Source organism: Piliocolobus tephrosceles, chromosome 11, assembly GCF_002776525.5.
Source record: "Piliocolobus tephrosceles isolate RC106 chromosome 11, ASM277652v3, whole genome shotgun sequence".
Classification (NCBI taxonomy): domain Eukaryota; kingdom Metazoa; phylum Chordata; class Mammalia; order Primates; family Cercopithecidae; genus Piliocolobus; species Piliocolobus tephrosceles.
This window is the reverse complement of record NC_045444.1, coordinates 45,147,758-45,165,168: the sequence shown is the minus strand read 5'-3', so window position 1 is coordinate 45,165,168 and position 17,411 is coordinate 45,147,758. Positions and strand designations below refer to the sequence as shown.

The window sequence follows — 17,411 nt, the reverse complement described above, 5'->3', positions numbered from 1 at the left end:
ATATTTGGGTTGTTTGAGGAGTTTTTGTTTTCATTTTTCATGTTTTCTAGAGAACATGTATACTTTAACTTATTTTTAATTTTTAAAAGCTGTCTTAAAATTAAGTATGTTATAACCTTCATTTCTGTTATGTGTAGCTGGCAGAGAGAGACAAGAATAAGAAACTTTGGAGGGCGCCTTCAAGGAGAAGTAGCATATTATGCTCCATGTGGAAAGAAACTTAGGCAGTACCCTGAAGTAATAAAGGTACATACTTTTCACCAAATAATGTACATTTGGTGCCTATTAAGCATGATCATGTACAAAAAAAAGTGTACTCCTTTCTCAGATAAAGTTCCTTGATACTAAATATTCTCTTGTATGGGACTATTGTACTTAACCTAAATTGATCTCCTATAAATTTATAGCCCCTTGATAGAATATGCAAAACATTAGTGTCCTGAAGCTAGCTATACATCAAAGCTGGGTTGTAATTATTAAAACCTGAAGTGGAAAAATATGTGATTTTTTCAGTATCTCAGCAGAAATGGAATAATGGATATCTCAAGGGACAATTTCAGCTTCAGTGCAAAAATAAGAGTGGGTGACTTCTATGAAGCCAGAGATGGACCGCAGGTATCCACTTTTTAAAAAGTATAGTCTTTGAACCAAAAAGTAGTACCATAACCTAAATGAAGTAAATTTCACTACACTCTGGAGCATTGCCTTTCTTTAATTAGTACATATAACTTTGTGGTAAGCACTCATTAAGGCCTCAATTAACTATGTTTCAGTAGCAAGGAGCTTTGACATAATAGGTATCTTTTTCATAAATAAGTAAATTTTTTCTGTTTTTATTAATTCAACCAATAACTTTACAGTTTATATAGGTATAAAAGCATCTGCATGTTCATATGAAATATAGGAAAACATTAGTTTCCTGAAAAGTAGAGCTAGTTTTAAAAACTAATTTGAATATGAAGACCCTATTATTATAAGTCAATCCAAAAGAGGATATATATGTTTTGGAAGAATCTTGTCCATTTGATTATGCCACACTATATGTTGCATTTTCACAAGTTTGGTAAGTTTTTTTGTCATTTCTTAAAACTAGGTGAATGAAATTTCTGGTTTTTGCAGAAATTCAGTTTTTACATTAATTGGTGCACATTTCTGAACATATCACCACAGCTCCCTTTGAGCTTATGGTGTTAAGTATACATCCTCACTAGTCAGCAAAAAGAACCCACCAAGGAGATCTCATTTCCTGTATGTTTTCTTTAATGCTTTCCTTTTGTTCCTTAGTTATATTCAGCTGCATGTGCTTATTATTCCCTTTAGCTGCATTGAAAGGGGTCCCAGTTAAGAAGTGATGAGACCTAGATTCTTGTTAATCCATGAAATACTCTTGTAATTCTGAACAATAACAAAATAATGCCCCTTCTCCCACAACTTTGTTATCTGCCAAATAGAAACAATTATAATATATGTAAATATATTACACTTCTGTCTCATAGGATTATGGCAAGATTAAAATGAGATCATATGCATAACAATGTTTCAAAAAGGCTAAAATGCTCAGCCACCTAAAGTTGATATTTTCTTTCTTCATTGAACCTGTCTCTCTTCTGTCCCATTATAATGCATAGGAAAAACTTTTTTTGGCAATTAATATTTTCTTTGTGAATAGGGAACTCTTCTATCCTATCTTACCCTTAAATTTTATGATTTAGAAATGGAAAAGGTCTCCCTCATTCTGTAAGAGGTTTGAGTTTGGAAGCTTAAAGGAATTTTTTAAGGTCACACACAAGGCTGAGACATAACTAGAACTCAAGGTTTCTGAAAAAGTAATCTTTTGCATACATCATGTAACCTGTTTTCTATTGTAGTCCATGACTTTTAAAGAAAGAAGTTATGTCCAGATCTACCTGTCTCTTTATTGGTAGTTCTAAAATGTCAAAATGTGTTTATCTGAGATTTATAGAAATATATGGAAATATATTCTAGGGTTTTCTATTTTTTTAAACAAAAAAAATTTTTGACTTAGACTAAATCTTTCACCAGATTCTTAGAATTTTAATGAACCACAGTGTTACACATTCTATATACACTACATCAGTTTTAAAGTCATTATTAGAAACTTAAAAAATTATCATTTTAAACTTTTTTGTTTCACGTTGTCAGATTCTTACTTGTATTATTTATGCCAAAGATATCTTTGTGATTTTAAGTTCACTAGATTTTTGTTCTGAGAGGAAAGCTAATTGGTATTCAACATATAAAGGATTTTTAGTTTTATATCAGTGATAATTAGACCTAATCTATAAAGCCTCATTACACAGAATAGAATGTTCCTTGACATGCATTCACTTTTTATTAAATATAATCAGTGTTTTCCAAATGTACACTGTCTTGTTGAGATCAATTCCAATCAAGGAAATAGGATGAATCACTAAAGCCAAATATATTAAGCTGCCAACATTTCAGCAGAATGCTAGGGGAAAATATTCGTAATTTTGAGAGCATTTCTTTTAGCTAAAACCAAAATTAGTACACAGGAATTCAGGATACTTTTAGAAAACAACAATTAAAGGTAAGTCATCAAAAAAAGTGTTCTAGTTAATTAATTAGAGATGCATATAGTTATAAAACCATGTACATTTTTATATACTGGATTATGTGATTAATAAGTTTAAGCATATGGTTAACTGGAAATGTATGTCATTATATAAGAATGTTCTCTGAAAACCAAGATTATATATTTTTGTTATAGTAATTATGATGTGAAATAATTTTGATCACACTAAATTTTGTAGAAGATGTAAAATATAGGGTGGCACAAAGCTACTGTTACCATGCAATGATGATCCTATGTATTTACAATATATCTGCTTTTATGCAAATTGTATAAATGGTTTGATGATGAAACATGTTTAGAAAAAGTGTGCATATTAATAGACTAGAAGGAAATGTGTCAAAACTAATAATGGATGTAATGGTGATAGCAATGGATTTTTTTTGCTTTCTACATTTTTTGCATGTTGTGTCTCTTCAAAAATTTGCTTGTTTTATGTATATAATGTGAAAACCAGCCCAGGCATTGTGGCTTACACCTGTAACCCCAGCACTTTGGGAGGCCGAGGTGGGCGGATCACTTGAGCTCCGGAGTTCAAGACCAGCCTAGCCAACGTGGCAAAACCCCTTATCTACTAAAAATACAAAATTTAGCTGGGCATGGTGGTGGGCACCTGTAGTCCCAGCTGCTCGGGAGGCTGAGGCAGGGAGAATTGCTTGAACCTGGGAGGTGGAGGTTGCAGTGAGCTGAGATCACACCACTGCACTCCAGCCTGGGCGACAGAGTGAGACACCATCTTAAAAAAACAAACAAAACAACAACAACAGAAAAACAATTTCTGTCTTTTAAAAGTAAATATCCCTATTCTTTGTAGTTCAATAAAACTGAGAATTCATAGTTTTCCAAATGCATGGAGATTGTACAAAATGACCTTAAATGTTGCCGCAACAGTTTTCCAAGCGTCATGTATCTATTGGGATGTTTGATAGCAAATGAAATGCTGTATTTGTGGATTCATTAGTACACTCAGCCCTCCATATCTGTGTTTTCTGCATTTGTGGATTCAAGCAATTGTGGATTGAAAATTCTCAGGGAAAAAGATGTATCTGTACTAAACATGTACAGACATTTTTCCTTGTCATTATTCCCTAAACAATGTAATGTAACAGCTATTTATATAACATGTACATTGTGTTTACTATTATAAGTAATTTGGAGATGATTTAAAGTATATAGGAGTGTAGGCATAGGATATATGCCAATACTGTGTTATTTTTATTCAGGGACTTGAATGTCTGCAGATACTGGTATTCATAGAAGGAGGTCCTGATACCAAGGGACAACTCCATTCTTTTGTGTGTGTGTGTGTGTGTGTGTGTAATTTAAATTCTAGGGTACCTGTGCACAACGTGCAGGTTTGTTACATATGTATGCATGTGCCATGTTGGTGTGCTGCACCCATTAACTCGTCATTTACATTAGGTATATCTCCTAATGCTATCCCTCCCCTCTCCCCACTCTGCACAATAGGACCTGGTGTGTGATGATCCCCTTCTTGTGTCCAAGTGATCTCATTGTTCAGTTCCCAACTGTGAGTGAGAACCTGCGGTGTTTGGTTTTCTGTTCTTGCAATAGTTTGCTGAGAATGATGGTTTCCAGCTGCATCCATGCCCTACAAAGGACACGAACTCGTCCTATTTTATGGCTGCATAGTATTCCATGGTGTATATGTGCCACATTTTCTTTTTTTTGTTGTTGTTACTCAAATCATATTTTATTATCTTTATATTTATATTAAAACAACAAATAATCGTGCCTCCCCCTAGTTATTTTTTAATTTTTTATTGTTATTTATTTATTTATTTTTATTATTATACTTTAAGTTCTAGGGTACATGTGCATAACGTGCAGGTTTGTTACATATGTATACTTGTGCCATGTTGGTGTGCTGCACCCATCAACTCGTCAGCACCCATCAATTCGTCATTTATATCAGGTATAACTCCCAATGCAATCCCTCTCCCTTCCCCCCCCCCATGATAGGCCCCAGTGTGTGATGTTCCCCTTCCCGAGTCCAAGTGATATCATTGTTCAGTTCCCACCTATGAGTGAGAACATGCGGTGTTTGGTTTTCTGTTCTTGTGATAGTTTGCTAAGAATGATGGTTTCCAGCTGCATCCATGTGCCTACAAAGGACGCAAACTCATCCTTTTTTATGGCTGCATAATATTCCATGGTGTATATGTGCCACATTTTCTTAATCCAGTCTGTCACAGATGGACATTTGGGTTGATTCCAAGTCTTTACTATGGTGAATAGTGCCGCAGTAAGCATACGTGTGCATGTGTCTTTATAGCAGCATGATTTATAATCCTTTGGGTATATACCCAGTAGTGGGATGGCTGGGTCATATGGTACATCTAGTTCTAGATCCTTGAGGAATCGCCATACTGTTTTCCATAATGGTTGAACTAGTTTACAATCCCACCAACAGTGTAAAAGTGTTCCTATTTCTCCACATCCTCTCCAGCACCTGTTGTTTCCTGACTTTTTAATGATTGCCATTCTAACTGGTGTGAGATGGTATCTCATTGTGGTTTTGATTTGCATTTCTCTGGTGGCCAGTGATGATGAGCATTTTTTCATGTGTCTGTTGGCTGTATGAATGTCTTCTTTTGAGAAGTGTCTGTTCATATCCTCTACCCACTTTTTGATGGGGTTGTTTGTTTTTTTCTTGTAAATTTGTTTGAGTTCTTTGTAGATTCTGGATATTAGCCCTTTGTCAGATGAGTAGATTGCAAAAATTTTCTCCCATTCTGTAGGTTGCCTGTTCACTCTGATGGTAGTTTCTTTTGCTGTGCAAAAGCTCTTTAGTTTAATCATATCCCATTTGTCAATTTTGGCTTTTGCTGCCTTTGCTTTTGGTGTTTTAGACATGAAGTCCTTGTCCATGCCTATGTCCTGAATGGTACTACCTAGGTTTTCTTCTAGGGTTTTTGTGGTATTAGGTCTAACATTTAAGTCTCTAATCCATCTTGAATTAATTTTCGTATAAGGAGTAAGGAAAGGATCCAGTTTCAGCTTTCTACTTATGGCTAGCCAGTTTTCCCAGCACCATTTATTAAATAGGGAGTCCTTTCCCCATTTCTTGTTTCTCTCAGGTTTGTCAAAGATCAGATGGCTGTAGATGTGTGGTATTATTTCTGAGGGCTCTGTTCTGTTCCATTGGTCTATATCTCTGTTTTGGTACCAGTACCATGCTGTTTTGGTTACTATAGCCTTGTAGTATAGTTTGAAGTCAGGTAGCATGATGCCTCCAGCTTTGTTCTTTTGACTTAGGATTGTCTTGGCAATGCGGGCTCTTTTTTGGTTCCATATGAACTTTAAAGCTGTTTTTTCCAATTCTGTGAAGAAACTCATTGGTAGCTTGATGGGGATGTGTGCCACATTTTCTTAATCCAGTCTGTCACTGATGGACATTTGGGTTGATTCCAAGTCTTTGCTATTGTGCATAGTGCCACAATGAACATATGTCTGCATGTGTCTTTTTTTTTTTTTTTTTTGAGACAGAGTGTCACTCTGTGGCCCAGGCTAGAGTGCAGTGGCCGGATCTCAGCTCACTGCAACCTCCGCCTCCCAAGTTCACGCCATTCTCCTGCCTCAGCCTCCCAAGTAACTGGGACTACAGGTGCCCGCCACCTCGCCTGGCTAGTTTTTTGTATTTTTTAGTAGAGACAGGGTTTCACCATGTTAGCCAGGATGGTCTCAGTCTCCTGACCTCGTGATCCGCCTGTTTCGGCCTCCCAAAGTGCTGGGATTACAGGCGTGAGCCACCGCACCCGGCCCCATGCATGTGTCTTTATAGCAGCATGACTTACAATCCTTTGGGTATATACCCAGTAGTGGGATGGCTGGGTCAAATGGTATTTCTAGTTCTAGAACCTTGAGGAATCGCCACACTGTTTTCCACAATGGCTGAACTAGTTTACAGTCCCACCAACAGTGTAGAAGTGTTCCTATTTCTCCACATCCTCTCCAGCACCTGTTGTTTCCTGACTTTTTCATGACTGCCATTCTAACTGGTGTGAGATGGTATCTCATTGTGGTTTTGATTTGCATTTCTCTGATGGCCAGTGATGATGAGCATTTTTTATGGCATGATGATGAGCATGTTTTCATGTGTCTGTTGGCTGTATGAATGTCTTCTTTTGAGAAGTGTCTGTTCATATCCTTTGCCCACTTTTTTATGGGATTGTTTGTTTTTTTCTTGTAAATTTGATTGAGTTCTTTATAGGTTCTGGATATTAGCCCTTTGTCAGAAGGGTAGGTTGCAAAAATTTTCTCCCATTCTGTAGGTTGCCTGTTCACTCTGATGGTAGTTTGTTTTGCTGTGCAGAAGCTCTTTAGTTTAATTAGATCCCATTTGTCAGTTTTGGCTTTTGTTGCCATTGCTTTTGGTGTTTTAGACATGAAGTCCTTGCCCATGCCTATGTCCTGAATTGTATTATCTAGTTTTTCTTCTAGGGTTTTTATGGTTTTAGGTCTAACATTTAAGTCTCTAATCCATCTTGAATTAATTTTCATATAAGGAGTAAGGAAAGGATCCAATTTCAGCTTTCTACTTATAGCTAGCCAATTTTCCCAGCACCATTTATTAAATAGGGAATCCTTTCCCCGTTTCTTGTTTTTGTCAGGTTTGTCAAAGATCAGATGGCTGTAGATGTGTGGTATTACTTCTGAGGGCTCTGTTCTGTTCTATTGGTCTATATGTCTGTTTTGGTACCAGTACCATGCTGTTTTGGTTACAGTAGCCTTGTAGTATAGTTTGAAGTCAGGTAGCATGATGCCTCCAGCTTTGTTCTGTTAACTTAGGATTGTCTTGACAATGCAGGGTCTCTTTTGGTTCCATATGAACTTTAAAGCAATTTTTTCCAATTCTGTAAAGAAAGTCATTGGTAGCTTAATGGGAATGGCATTGAATCTATAAATTACCTTGGGCAGTATGGCCATTTTCACAATATCGATTCTTCCTGTCCATGAGCATGGTATGTTCTTCCATTTGTTTGTGTCCTCTTTTATTTCACTGAGCAGTGATTTGTAGTTCTTCTTGAAGAGGTCCTTTACAACCCTTGTAAGTTGGATTCCTAGGTATTTTTTTCTCTTTGAAGCTATTGTGAATGGGAGTTCATTCATGATTTGGCTCTCTGTTTCTCTGTTACTGGTGTATAAGAATGCTTGTGATTTTTGCACATTGATTTTGTATCCTGAGACTTTGCTGGAGTTGCTTATCAGCTTAAGGAGATTTTGGGCTGAGACGACGGGGTTTTGTAAATATACAATCATGTCATCTGCAAACAGGGACAGTTTGACTTCTTCTTTTCCTAACTGAATACGCTTTATTTCTTTCTCTTGCCTGACTGCTCTAGCCAGAACTTCCAACACTATGTTGAATAGGAGTGGTGAGAGAGGGCATCCCTGTCTTGTGCCAGTTTTCAAAGGGAACTTTTCCAGTTTTTGCCCATTCAGTATGATATTGGCTGTAGGTTTGTCATAAATAGCTCTTATTTTTTTGAGATACATTCCATCAATACCGAATTTATTGAGAGTTTTCAGCATGAAGGGCTGTTGAATTTCGTCAGAGGCCTTTTCTGCATCTATTGAGATAATCATGTGGTTTTTTGTCTTCGGTTCTGTTTATATGCTGGATTACGTTTATTGATTTACATATGTTGAACCAGCCTTGCATCCCAGGGAGGAAACCCACTTGATCATGGTGGATAAGCTTTTTGATGTGCTGCTGGATTCGGTTTGCCAGTATTTTATTGAGGATTTTTGCATCGATGTTCATCAGGGATATTAGTCTAAAATTCTCTTTTTTGGTTGTATCTCTGTCAGGCTTTGGTATCAGGATGATGTTGGCCTCATAAAATGAGTTAGGGAGGATTCCCTTTTTTTCTATTGATTGGAATAGTTTCAGAAGGAATGGTACCAGCTCCTCCTTGTACCTCTGGTAGAATTCGGCTGTGAATCCATCTGGTCCTGGACTTTTTTTGGTTGGTAAGCTATTAATTATTGCCTCAATTTCAGAGCCTGCTATTGGTCTATTCAGGGATTCAACTTCTTCCTGGTTTAGTCTTGGGAAAGTGTAAGTGTCCAGGAAATTATCCATTTCTTCTAGGTTTTCTAGTTTATTTGCATTGACGTGTTTATAGTATTCTCTGATGGTAGTTTGTATTTCTGTGGGGTTGGTGGTGATATCCCCTTTATCATTTTTTATTGCATCTATTTGATTCTTCTCGCTCTTCTTCTGTGTTAGTCTTGCTAGCAGTCTATCAATTTTGTTGATCTTTTCAAAAACCCAGCTCGTGGATTCATTGATTTTTTGGAGGGTTTTTTTGTGTCTCTATCTCCATTTCTGCTCTGATCTTAGTTATTTCTTGCCTTCTGCTCGCTTTTGAATATGTTTGCTCTTGCTTCTCTAGTTCTTTTCATTGTGATGTTAGGGTGTCAATTTTAGATCTTTCTTGCTTTCTCTTGTGGGCATTTAGTGCTATAAATTTCCTTCTACACACTGCTTTAAATGTGTCCCAGAGATTCTGGTATGTTGTATCTTTGTTCTCATTGGTTTCAAAGAACATCTTTATTTCTGCTTTCATTTCGTTATGTACCCAGTAGTCATTCAGGAGCAGGTTGTTCAGTTTCCATGTAGTTGAGCGGTTTTGATTGAGTTTCTTAATCCTGAGTTCTAGTTTGATTGCACTGTGGTCTGAGAGACAGTTTGTTATAATTTATGTTCTTTTGCATTTGCCTAGGAGTGCTTTACTTCCAACCATTTGGTCAATTTTGGAATAAATGTGATGTGGTGCTGAGAAGAATGTATATTCTGTTGATTTGGGGTGGAGAGTTCTCTAGATGTCTATTAGGTCCGCTTGGTACAGCGTTGAGTTGAATTCCTGGATATCCTTGTTAACTTTCTGTCTCGTTGATCTGTCTAATGTTGACAGTGGGGTGTTGAAGTTTCCCATTATTATTGTATGGGAATCTAAGTCTCTTTGTAAGTCTCTAAGCACTTGCTCTATGAATCTGGGTGCTCCTGTATTGGGTGCATATATATTTAGGATAGTTAGCTCTTCCTGATGAATTGATCCTTTTACCATTATGTAATGCCTTTCTTTGTCTCTTTTGATCTTTGATGGTTTAAAGTCTGTTTTATCAGAGACTAGGACTGCAACCCCTGCTTTTTTTTTTCACCCATTTGCTTGTTAGATCTTCCTCCATCCCTTTATTTTGAGCCTATGTGTGTCTCTCCATGTGAGATGGGTCTCCTGAATACAGCAAACTGATAGGTCTTGACTCTTTATCCAATATGCCAGTCTGTGTCTTTTAATTGGACCATTTAGTCCATTTACATTTAAGGTTAATATTGTTATGTGTGAACTTGATCCTGTCATTATGATATCAGCTGGTTATTTTGCTCATTAGTTGATACAGTTTCTTTGTAGCATCAATGGACTTTACATTTTGACATGTTTTTGCAATGGCTGGTACCTGTTGTTCCTTTCCATGTTTAGTGCTTCCTTCAGGATCTCTTGTAGGGCCTGGTGGTGACAAAATCTCTAAGCATTTGCTTGTCTGTAAAGGATTTTATTTCTCCTTCACTTATGAAACTTAGTTTGACTGGATATGAAATTCTGGGTTGAAAATTATTTTCTTTAAATGTTGAATATTGGCCCCCACTCTCTTCTGGCTTGTAGGGTTTCTGCTGAGAGATCTGCTGTTAGTCTGATGGGCTTCCCTTTGTGTGTAACCTGACATTTCTCTCTGGCTGCCCTTAACATTTTTTCTTCCATTTCAACTTTGGTGAATCTGACAATTATGTGTCTTGGAGTTGCTCTTCTCGAGGAGTATCTTTGTGGAGTTCTCTGTATTTCCTGAATTTGAATGTTGGCGTGCCCTACTAGGTTGGGGAAGTTCTCCTGGATGATATCCTGCAGAGTGTTTTCCAACTTCGTTCCATTTTCCTGTCACTTTCAGGCACACCAATCAGATGTAGATTTGATCTTTTCACATAATCCCATATTTCTTGGAGGCTTTGTTCATTTCTGTTTACTCTTTTTTCTCTACACTTCTCTTCTCGCTTCATTTCATTCATGTGATCTTCAATTGCTGATACTCTTTCTTCCAGCTGATCGAGTCGGTTACTGAAGCTTGTGCATTTGTCACGTTCTCGTGTTACGGTTTTCATCTCTATCACTTCTTTTAAGGTCTTCTCTGCATTGATTATTCTAGTTATCCAGTCATCCATTCTTTTTTCAAGGTTTTTAGTTTCTTTGCACTGGTTACGTAGTTCCTCCTTTAGCTCTGAGACTTTTGATCGCCTGAAGGCTTCTTCTCTCAACTTGTCAAAGTCATTCTCCATCCAGCTTTGTTCCATTGCTGGCAATGAGCTGCGTTCCTTTGGAGGAGGAGATGCGTTCTGATTTTTTTAATTTCCAGCTTTTCTGCACTGCTTTTTCCCCATCTTTGTGGTTTTATCTGCCTTTAGTCTTTGGTGATGGTGACGTACTGATGGGGTTTTGGTGTGGGTGTCCTTTCTGTTTGTTAGTTTTCCTTCTAACAGTTGGGACCGTTAGCTGTAGGTCTGTTGGAGTTTGCTTGAGGTCCACTCCAGACCCTGTTTGCCTGGGTATCAGCTGCAGAGGCTGCAGAAGATAGAATATTTCTCAACAGCGAGTGTTGCTGTCTGAATCTTGCTCTGGAAGCTTCGTCTCAGGAGTGTACCCCGCCGTGTGAGGTGTGAGGTGTCAGTCTGCACCTAGTAGGGGATGTCTCCCAATTAGGCTACTCAGGAGTCAGGGACCCACTTGAGTAGGCAGTCTGTCCGTTCTCAGATCTCAGCCTCTGTGCTGGGAGATCCACTGCTGTCTTCAAAGCTGTCAGACAGGGGCATTTACCTCTGCCGAGGTTTCTGCTGCTTTTTGTTTAGCTATGCCCTGTCCCCAGAGGAGGAGTCTACAGAGGCAGACCAGCCTCCTTGAGCTGTGGTGGGCTTCACCCAATTTGAGCTTCCTGATGGCTTTGTTTACCTACTTAAGCCTCAGCAGTGGTGGGCGCCCCTCCGCCAGTCTCACTGCTGCCTTGCAGTTAGATCTCAGACTGCTGTGCTAGCAATGAGGGAGGCTCCATGGGCATGAGACCGTCTGGGCCAGATGTGGGATATAATCTCCTGGTTTGCCGTTTGCTAAGACCCTTGGTAAAGCACAGTATTAGGGTGGGAGTTACCCGATTTTCCAGGTGTTGTGTGTCTCAATTTCCTTTGGCTAGGAAAAGGAATTCCCTTCCCCCTTGCGCTTCCCAGTTGAGGTGATGCCTTGCCATGCTTCACCTCTCGCTGGTCGGGCTGCACCCGCAGACCAGCGCCAACTGTCCAACGTGACACTCCCCAGTGAGATGAACCCGGTACCTCAGTTGAAAATGCAGAAATCACCCATCTTCTGTGTTGCTCACGATGGGAGCTGGAAGCTGGAGCTGTTCCTATTCGGCCATCTTGGGCATGCCGACAGCTCTATTCTTAATCATTCTCCTATTAAAACATTTTCCTGGGAAGTATATTTTTTTCATCATTTTTTAATCTTAAAAGATATCCCAAAACCCCCAACATTAGTTCTATATGTTCTAATTTTAGTTAACACATTACAAAAATTACATCAGCGGAATTCCAAATCTCCATGTATTATATATATAATTTAGGAGATAACACTCTGCTAGAAGATAATATCTGAAGTGCAGAATTCTAGGTTTTTCTCTGGTTTATTGAGACAATGATTTGTTCCTTCCAGGAGTATAATTTCCATCAAAGGCCATTCATCTCAACATTAAATACTAAAGAAGTAAAAAAGTGAATTTAAAACAAAAAACAAGTCCCCTCACCCCCAAAGTCTATACAGCAACCTGTGATAAATCTGAAAGAGAAGCAACAGCCCATCAACATTTTATTTCAGAATAGATAAAATCATTAATTTTTTCTTACGTTTAAGAATTTCTTTGTTGTTGATATAAATTTTAAAGAAAAAAATCCCTAATTGAAAAAACTTTTTTCTTTAAAAAATAATATTGTGGCATATTTACATGCAATAAAACAAAATCATTTTTAAGCATGTAGTTTGATACTTTTTTTAGGGACACAGTGCTTTATTTATTTTTCTTTCAACCTTTATTTTAGGCTCAGGGGTATGTGTACAGGTTTGCTAGGTGGGCAGGCTGTGCATCACTGAGGTTCAGTGTGCAAATGATCCTGGAGCACAGTACCTGATTGGTAGTTTTTCAACCCCCACCCCCACGCCCCCGCCACCACTCTCCCCACTCAAGTAGTCTCCAGTGTCTGTTGTTCACATCTTTGCATTTGTGGATATTCAATGTTTAGCTGTCACTTGTAAAAACATGTGATATTTAGTTTTCTGTTCCTTCATTATGTCTCTTAGGTGATGGCCTTCAGCTGCATCCATGTTGTTACAAAGGATAACATATCATTCTTTCTATGGCTGCGTAGTATTCCTGGGCATATATATACCATTTTCTTTGTTCAGTCCACTGTTGATGGGCATATAGGTTGATTCCATGTCTTTGCTATTGTGAATAGTGCTGCAGTGAACATGTGAGGGCGTGTGTCTTTTTGGTAGAACAATTTATTTTCCTTTGGGTATATACCCAGTAGTGGGATTGCTGGGTCTAATGATAGTTCTGTTTTAAGCTCTTTGAAGAATCTCCACATTGCTTTCCACAGTGGCTGAACTAATTTACATTCCTACTATCAGTGTATGAAGTGTTCCCTTTTCTCTGCAGTCTTGCCCACATCTATTGTTTTTTGGCTTTTTTATTAATAGCCTTTTATTTTTGAGATGGAGTCTTGCTCTGTCACCCAGCTGGAGTGCAGTAGTGCCATCTCAGCTCACTGCAAGCCCCGCCTCCCAGGTTCACGCCTTTCTCCTGCCTCAGCCTCCGGAGTAGCTGGGACTACAGGCACCCGCCACTGTACCCGGCTAATTTTTTTGTATTTTTAGTAGAGACGGGGTTTCACTGTGTTAGCCAGGATGGTCTCAATCTCCTGACCTCGTGATCCGCCTGCCTTGGCCTCCCAAAGTGCTGAGATTAAATTACAGGTGTGAGCCACTGCACCCGGCCAACAATAGCCATTCTGACTCGTGTCAGAATGAGATAGTATTTCATTGTGGTTTTAATTTGCATTTCTTTTGTGATTAAGGGTGTTGAGCATTTCTATGTATATTTGTTGGCTCCATGTATCTTTTTTTCAGGAGTGTTCGTGTCCATTTTTTAATGGAGTTATTTTTTGTTTTTGTTGAATTAAGTTTCTTATAGAGTCTAGATATTACACCTTTGTCAGATATATAGTTTGTGAATATTTGCTCCCGTTCTGTAGGTTGTCTGTGATAGTTTCTTCTGCTGTACAGAAGCTCTAGTTTAATTAGGTCTCACTTGTCAATTTTTATTTCTGTTGCAGTTGCTTTTAGGGACTTAGTAATAAATTCTTTGCCAAGGTTGATGTTCAGAATGGTATTTCCTAGGTTTGTTCCTGGAAATTTAAGTCTTTAATCCATGTAGAGTTAATTTTTGTATATGGTGAAAGGAAGGGGTTCAATTTCAATATTCTGTGTACATCTAGCCAGTTATCCCAGCACTGTTTATTGATAGGGGAGTTCTTTCTCCATTGCTTGTTATTGTTGACTTTATCAAAAATCAGGTGGTCATGGGTGTGCAGTCTTATTTCTGGATTCTCTGTCCTGTTCCATTGGTCTGTGTGCCATTTTTTGTACCAGTACCATGCTGTTTTGGTTACTGTAGCCTTGTGGTATAGTTGGAAGTCAGGTAAGTGTGATGCTTCCAGCTTTGTTCTTTTAGCTTAGATTGTTTTGGCAATTTAGGCTCTTTAGGTTTCATACAAATTTTAGAATAGTTTTTTTCTGATTCTGTGAAAAATTGCATTGGTGGTTCGATAGGAATAAGCATTGAATCTGTAAATTACTTTGGGCGGTATGGCTATTTTGACAATGTTGATTCTTCCTATCCATGACCATGGAACGTTTTTCCATTTGTTTGTGTCTTCTCTGATTGCTTTCAGCAGTGTTTGTTCATTTTTGTTGTAGAGATCTTTCACCCCTTGGTGATACCTATATTCCTATACCTATATAGGAATACCTATATTCCTATACCTATATAGGAATACCTATATTCCTAGGTATTTTGTTCTTTTTGTGGCTATTATTGTAAATGATATTGCGTTCTTGATTTGGCTCTCAGCTTGGATGCTATTGGCATATAGAAATGTTATTGATTTTTGTATATTGATTTTGTATACTCAAACCTTACTGAACTCGTTTATCAGTCCTAGGAGCCTTTTGTGAAAGTCTCTAGGGTTTTCTAGGTATAGAATCATATTGTCTGTTAAGACAGATCGTTTGATTTCCTCTCTTCCTATTTGGATGCCTTTTATTTTTTCTTGTTGAGTACCATGGATATTTTGCTTAATCATTTTTTGATTCAAGATATTTCTCGGCTTAAGATATGATTTTATATGTATTTATTAATATTAACAGCAAGCATTTGTTGAAAATATTAACTAACTTTTGTATAGTACAATAAGATGAGAGGTGTGTGAGCTTGTATTTATTAAAATTTAGGTAAATTAATCATTTACTGAAGGACGACAATGTAATTATTACCTTTAAAAAAAGAGATGCCCTTAATTCAAGAAAATAGGATTACAAATGAAATGGGGATAAGAGGCCCAGCACGGTGGCTCATACCTGTAATCCCAACACTTTGGGAGGCTGAGACAGGAGGATTGCTTAAGTCCAGAGTTCAAGACTAGCCCGAGCAATGTATCAAGACTCTATATCTCCACAAAAAATAAAAATATTACCTAGGCATGATGGTGCATGCCTGTAGTCCCAGCTACATGGGAGGCTGAAGTAAAAGGACTGTTTTAGCCCATGAGTTTGAAACTGGAGAGAACTATGACCATGCCATTATACTAGGAGGACAACTGCCTGGGTGACATATTGAGACCCTGTCTCTAATTTAAAAAAAAGGAGGGGGAAGAAAGAAATAGGGAATAAGATACACTTAATGTATCCATTATCAGTTTTATTTATTTTGGTCCACAGATGTAGTGAGGAATTTGTAGAATCGGCTACTTTTCAGCATACTGATAGTTTTCAAGCACTTCTTACCAGCTTCTGTAAAAATCTTGATTTTAGAAGAGTGATAGACTTCATGGAACAAAACAATTGTAATACTCTATATAAGCCCATGCTGTACTGGCTGGCTGCCTTTTAATGAATTTCTGTTGGCAGTTTTAGAAACCCCTTTGAAAATGGTGTAAGATAAATAAATTTCTTACAGACTTCTGTTTCATCACATTATAAAAACTTGTTGAATAAAATGTTGTTGTTTTTATTTTACTTTGTGTTTGATTGTCAGAATAAAAGAAAGTAAGGTTGAGATAGACATGTTTTGGTAATAAAATAGCATTATTTTTATTGACCTAAATATAATACTAAGGTAAGAGGTATTTATATATTTCTTAGGAATAGAGGAAGGCATCAAAATAAATTGTTAATGACATACTATTTTGAAATACATGATGATCTCTCTTGAAATGCATTTTTTGTGAATTGTAGAAAGCTATACACCTAAGCGTGAAGACCTTAACTTTATTTTTTTCAACCAGGACGTTTAGAAGCATTAGAGTATGGAATGTCTACTGTTATCAGGCCAAAAAAAGCATAAAATTGAAAGATGCAAGGAAGAAGCAAATTTAAAATGACTCTGAAAATGTTGCTTTTTTTCTTTGAGATGTTGCATTTAGAAAAAAGTACAGTGTTTCTTCTTTTTAATGCACAAGTCAATAAAAAGTAAAATGTCTGCAGTTCTTAATGAAAAGAGCCTTTTTTTCTGAGTCATTTAATCAGTAAATATTTGTGACAAATACTTAATGTGCCAGGCATTTTTTTCCCTAAGTAGATGTCCCCTAAAGGCATTTTCCCATAGACAAATTGTGAAGACACATTTGAGTACAGAAATGAAATTGAAAGCCTGAATTTGAAGAAAAACTAATGTTCATAGAGAAACTGAAGAATACAAAAAAAGATTGTTGGTTTAGAGAAGCTTATTCTCTGGGGAAGATAAAACAGTAGGCAGAATACTGCCCAGCTAAAAATTAGGGTTTTGTTAAGAGGAGGCTTCACAGTAAGGTAGGCAACACACAGTTTCTAGCACAATTATAATGCTGGTAATTATTTCAAATTAAGTGAAGAACAAAAGATTGGAAGTCAACAACCAGAGTTCTAATTCAGCTCTGCTGTTAACTGTCACACCTAATGCAACATAGCCGTGGGCACGAATGGACACTGAGAACATGAAAGATCGGTACCAGAAGTCTAAAAGTCTGGAAATTTATGTCAGTGATCTACCAGGTAGGATTTTTGTGGCTAGGCAAGGCCTGTACTAGGAGGACGACTGTATGAATCCAAGGATATAGGAGGAGGAGTTATTGAAAGTCGTTGACTATTAGAGGATGACATACTTTAAGTAGAAAACATAGTCAGCACTGTGGAAACAGTTGTATCAAACCACATCTTTCTCATGTATTTTTAATAGATGACACCTTTCCTCACGGTTCTTACTCTTTCACATCTAAAGTGCTATGTAGTGTATGGTATAATAAGCTATATGACTAGGGTGGCTTAAGAATATCTGTCATAAAGTTTGTAATCTTTATTGCATGTGTCAGATGGATAAAGAAAGATAAAGTATAGTGACATCCCTTTCACTACCTACC

General features: G+C 37.5%; 1 protein-coding gene across 23 annotated transcripts in view; it reads left to right on the top strand.

Annotated features, from left to right (window-relative positions):
* BAZ2B (bromodomain adjacent to zinc finger domain 2B) overlaps positions 1 to 17,411 on the top strand; it is a 430,125-nt gene that overhangs the window by 295,683 nt on the left and 117,031 nt on the right. For 18 of the 23 annotated variants that reach the window (XR_003309384.2, XR_003309383.2, XM_026454040.2 and 15 more), the window contains 2 exons: positions 138 to 246; positions 514 to 615. Coding sequence is in view for 21 of the 23 variants with exons in the window: in XM_026454040.2 (XP_026309825.1) it covers positions 138 to 246; positions 514 to 615 (211 nt within the window). In the remaining 2 variants the exon portion in view is untranslated. The remainder of the gene's footprint in view (positions 1 to 137; positions 247 to 513; positions 616 to 17,411) is intronic. The other 5 variants (XM_026454069.2, XM_026454060.2, XM_026454057.2 and 2 more) reach the window with 1 other exon arrangement.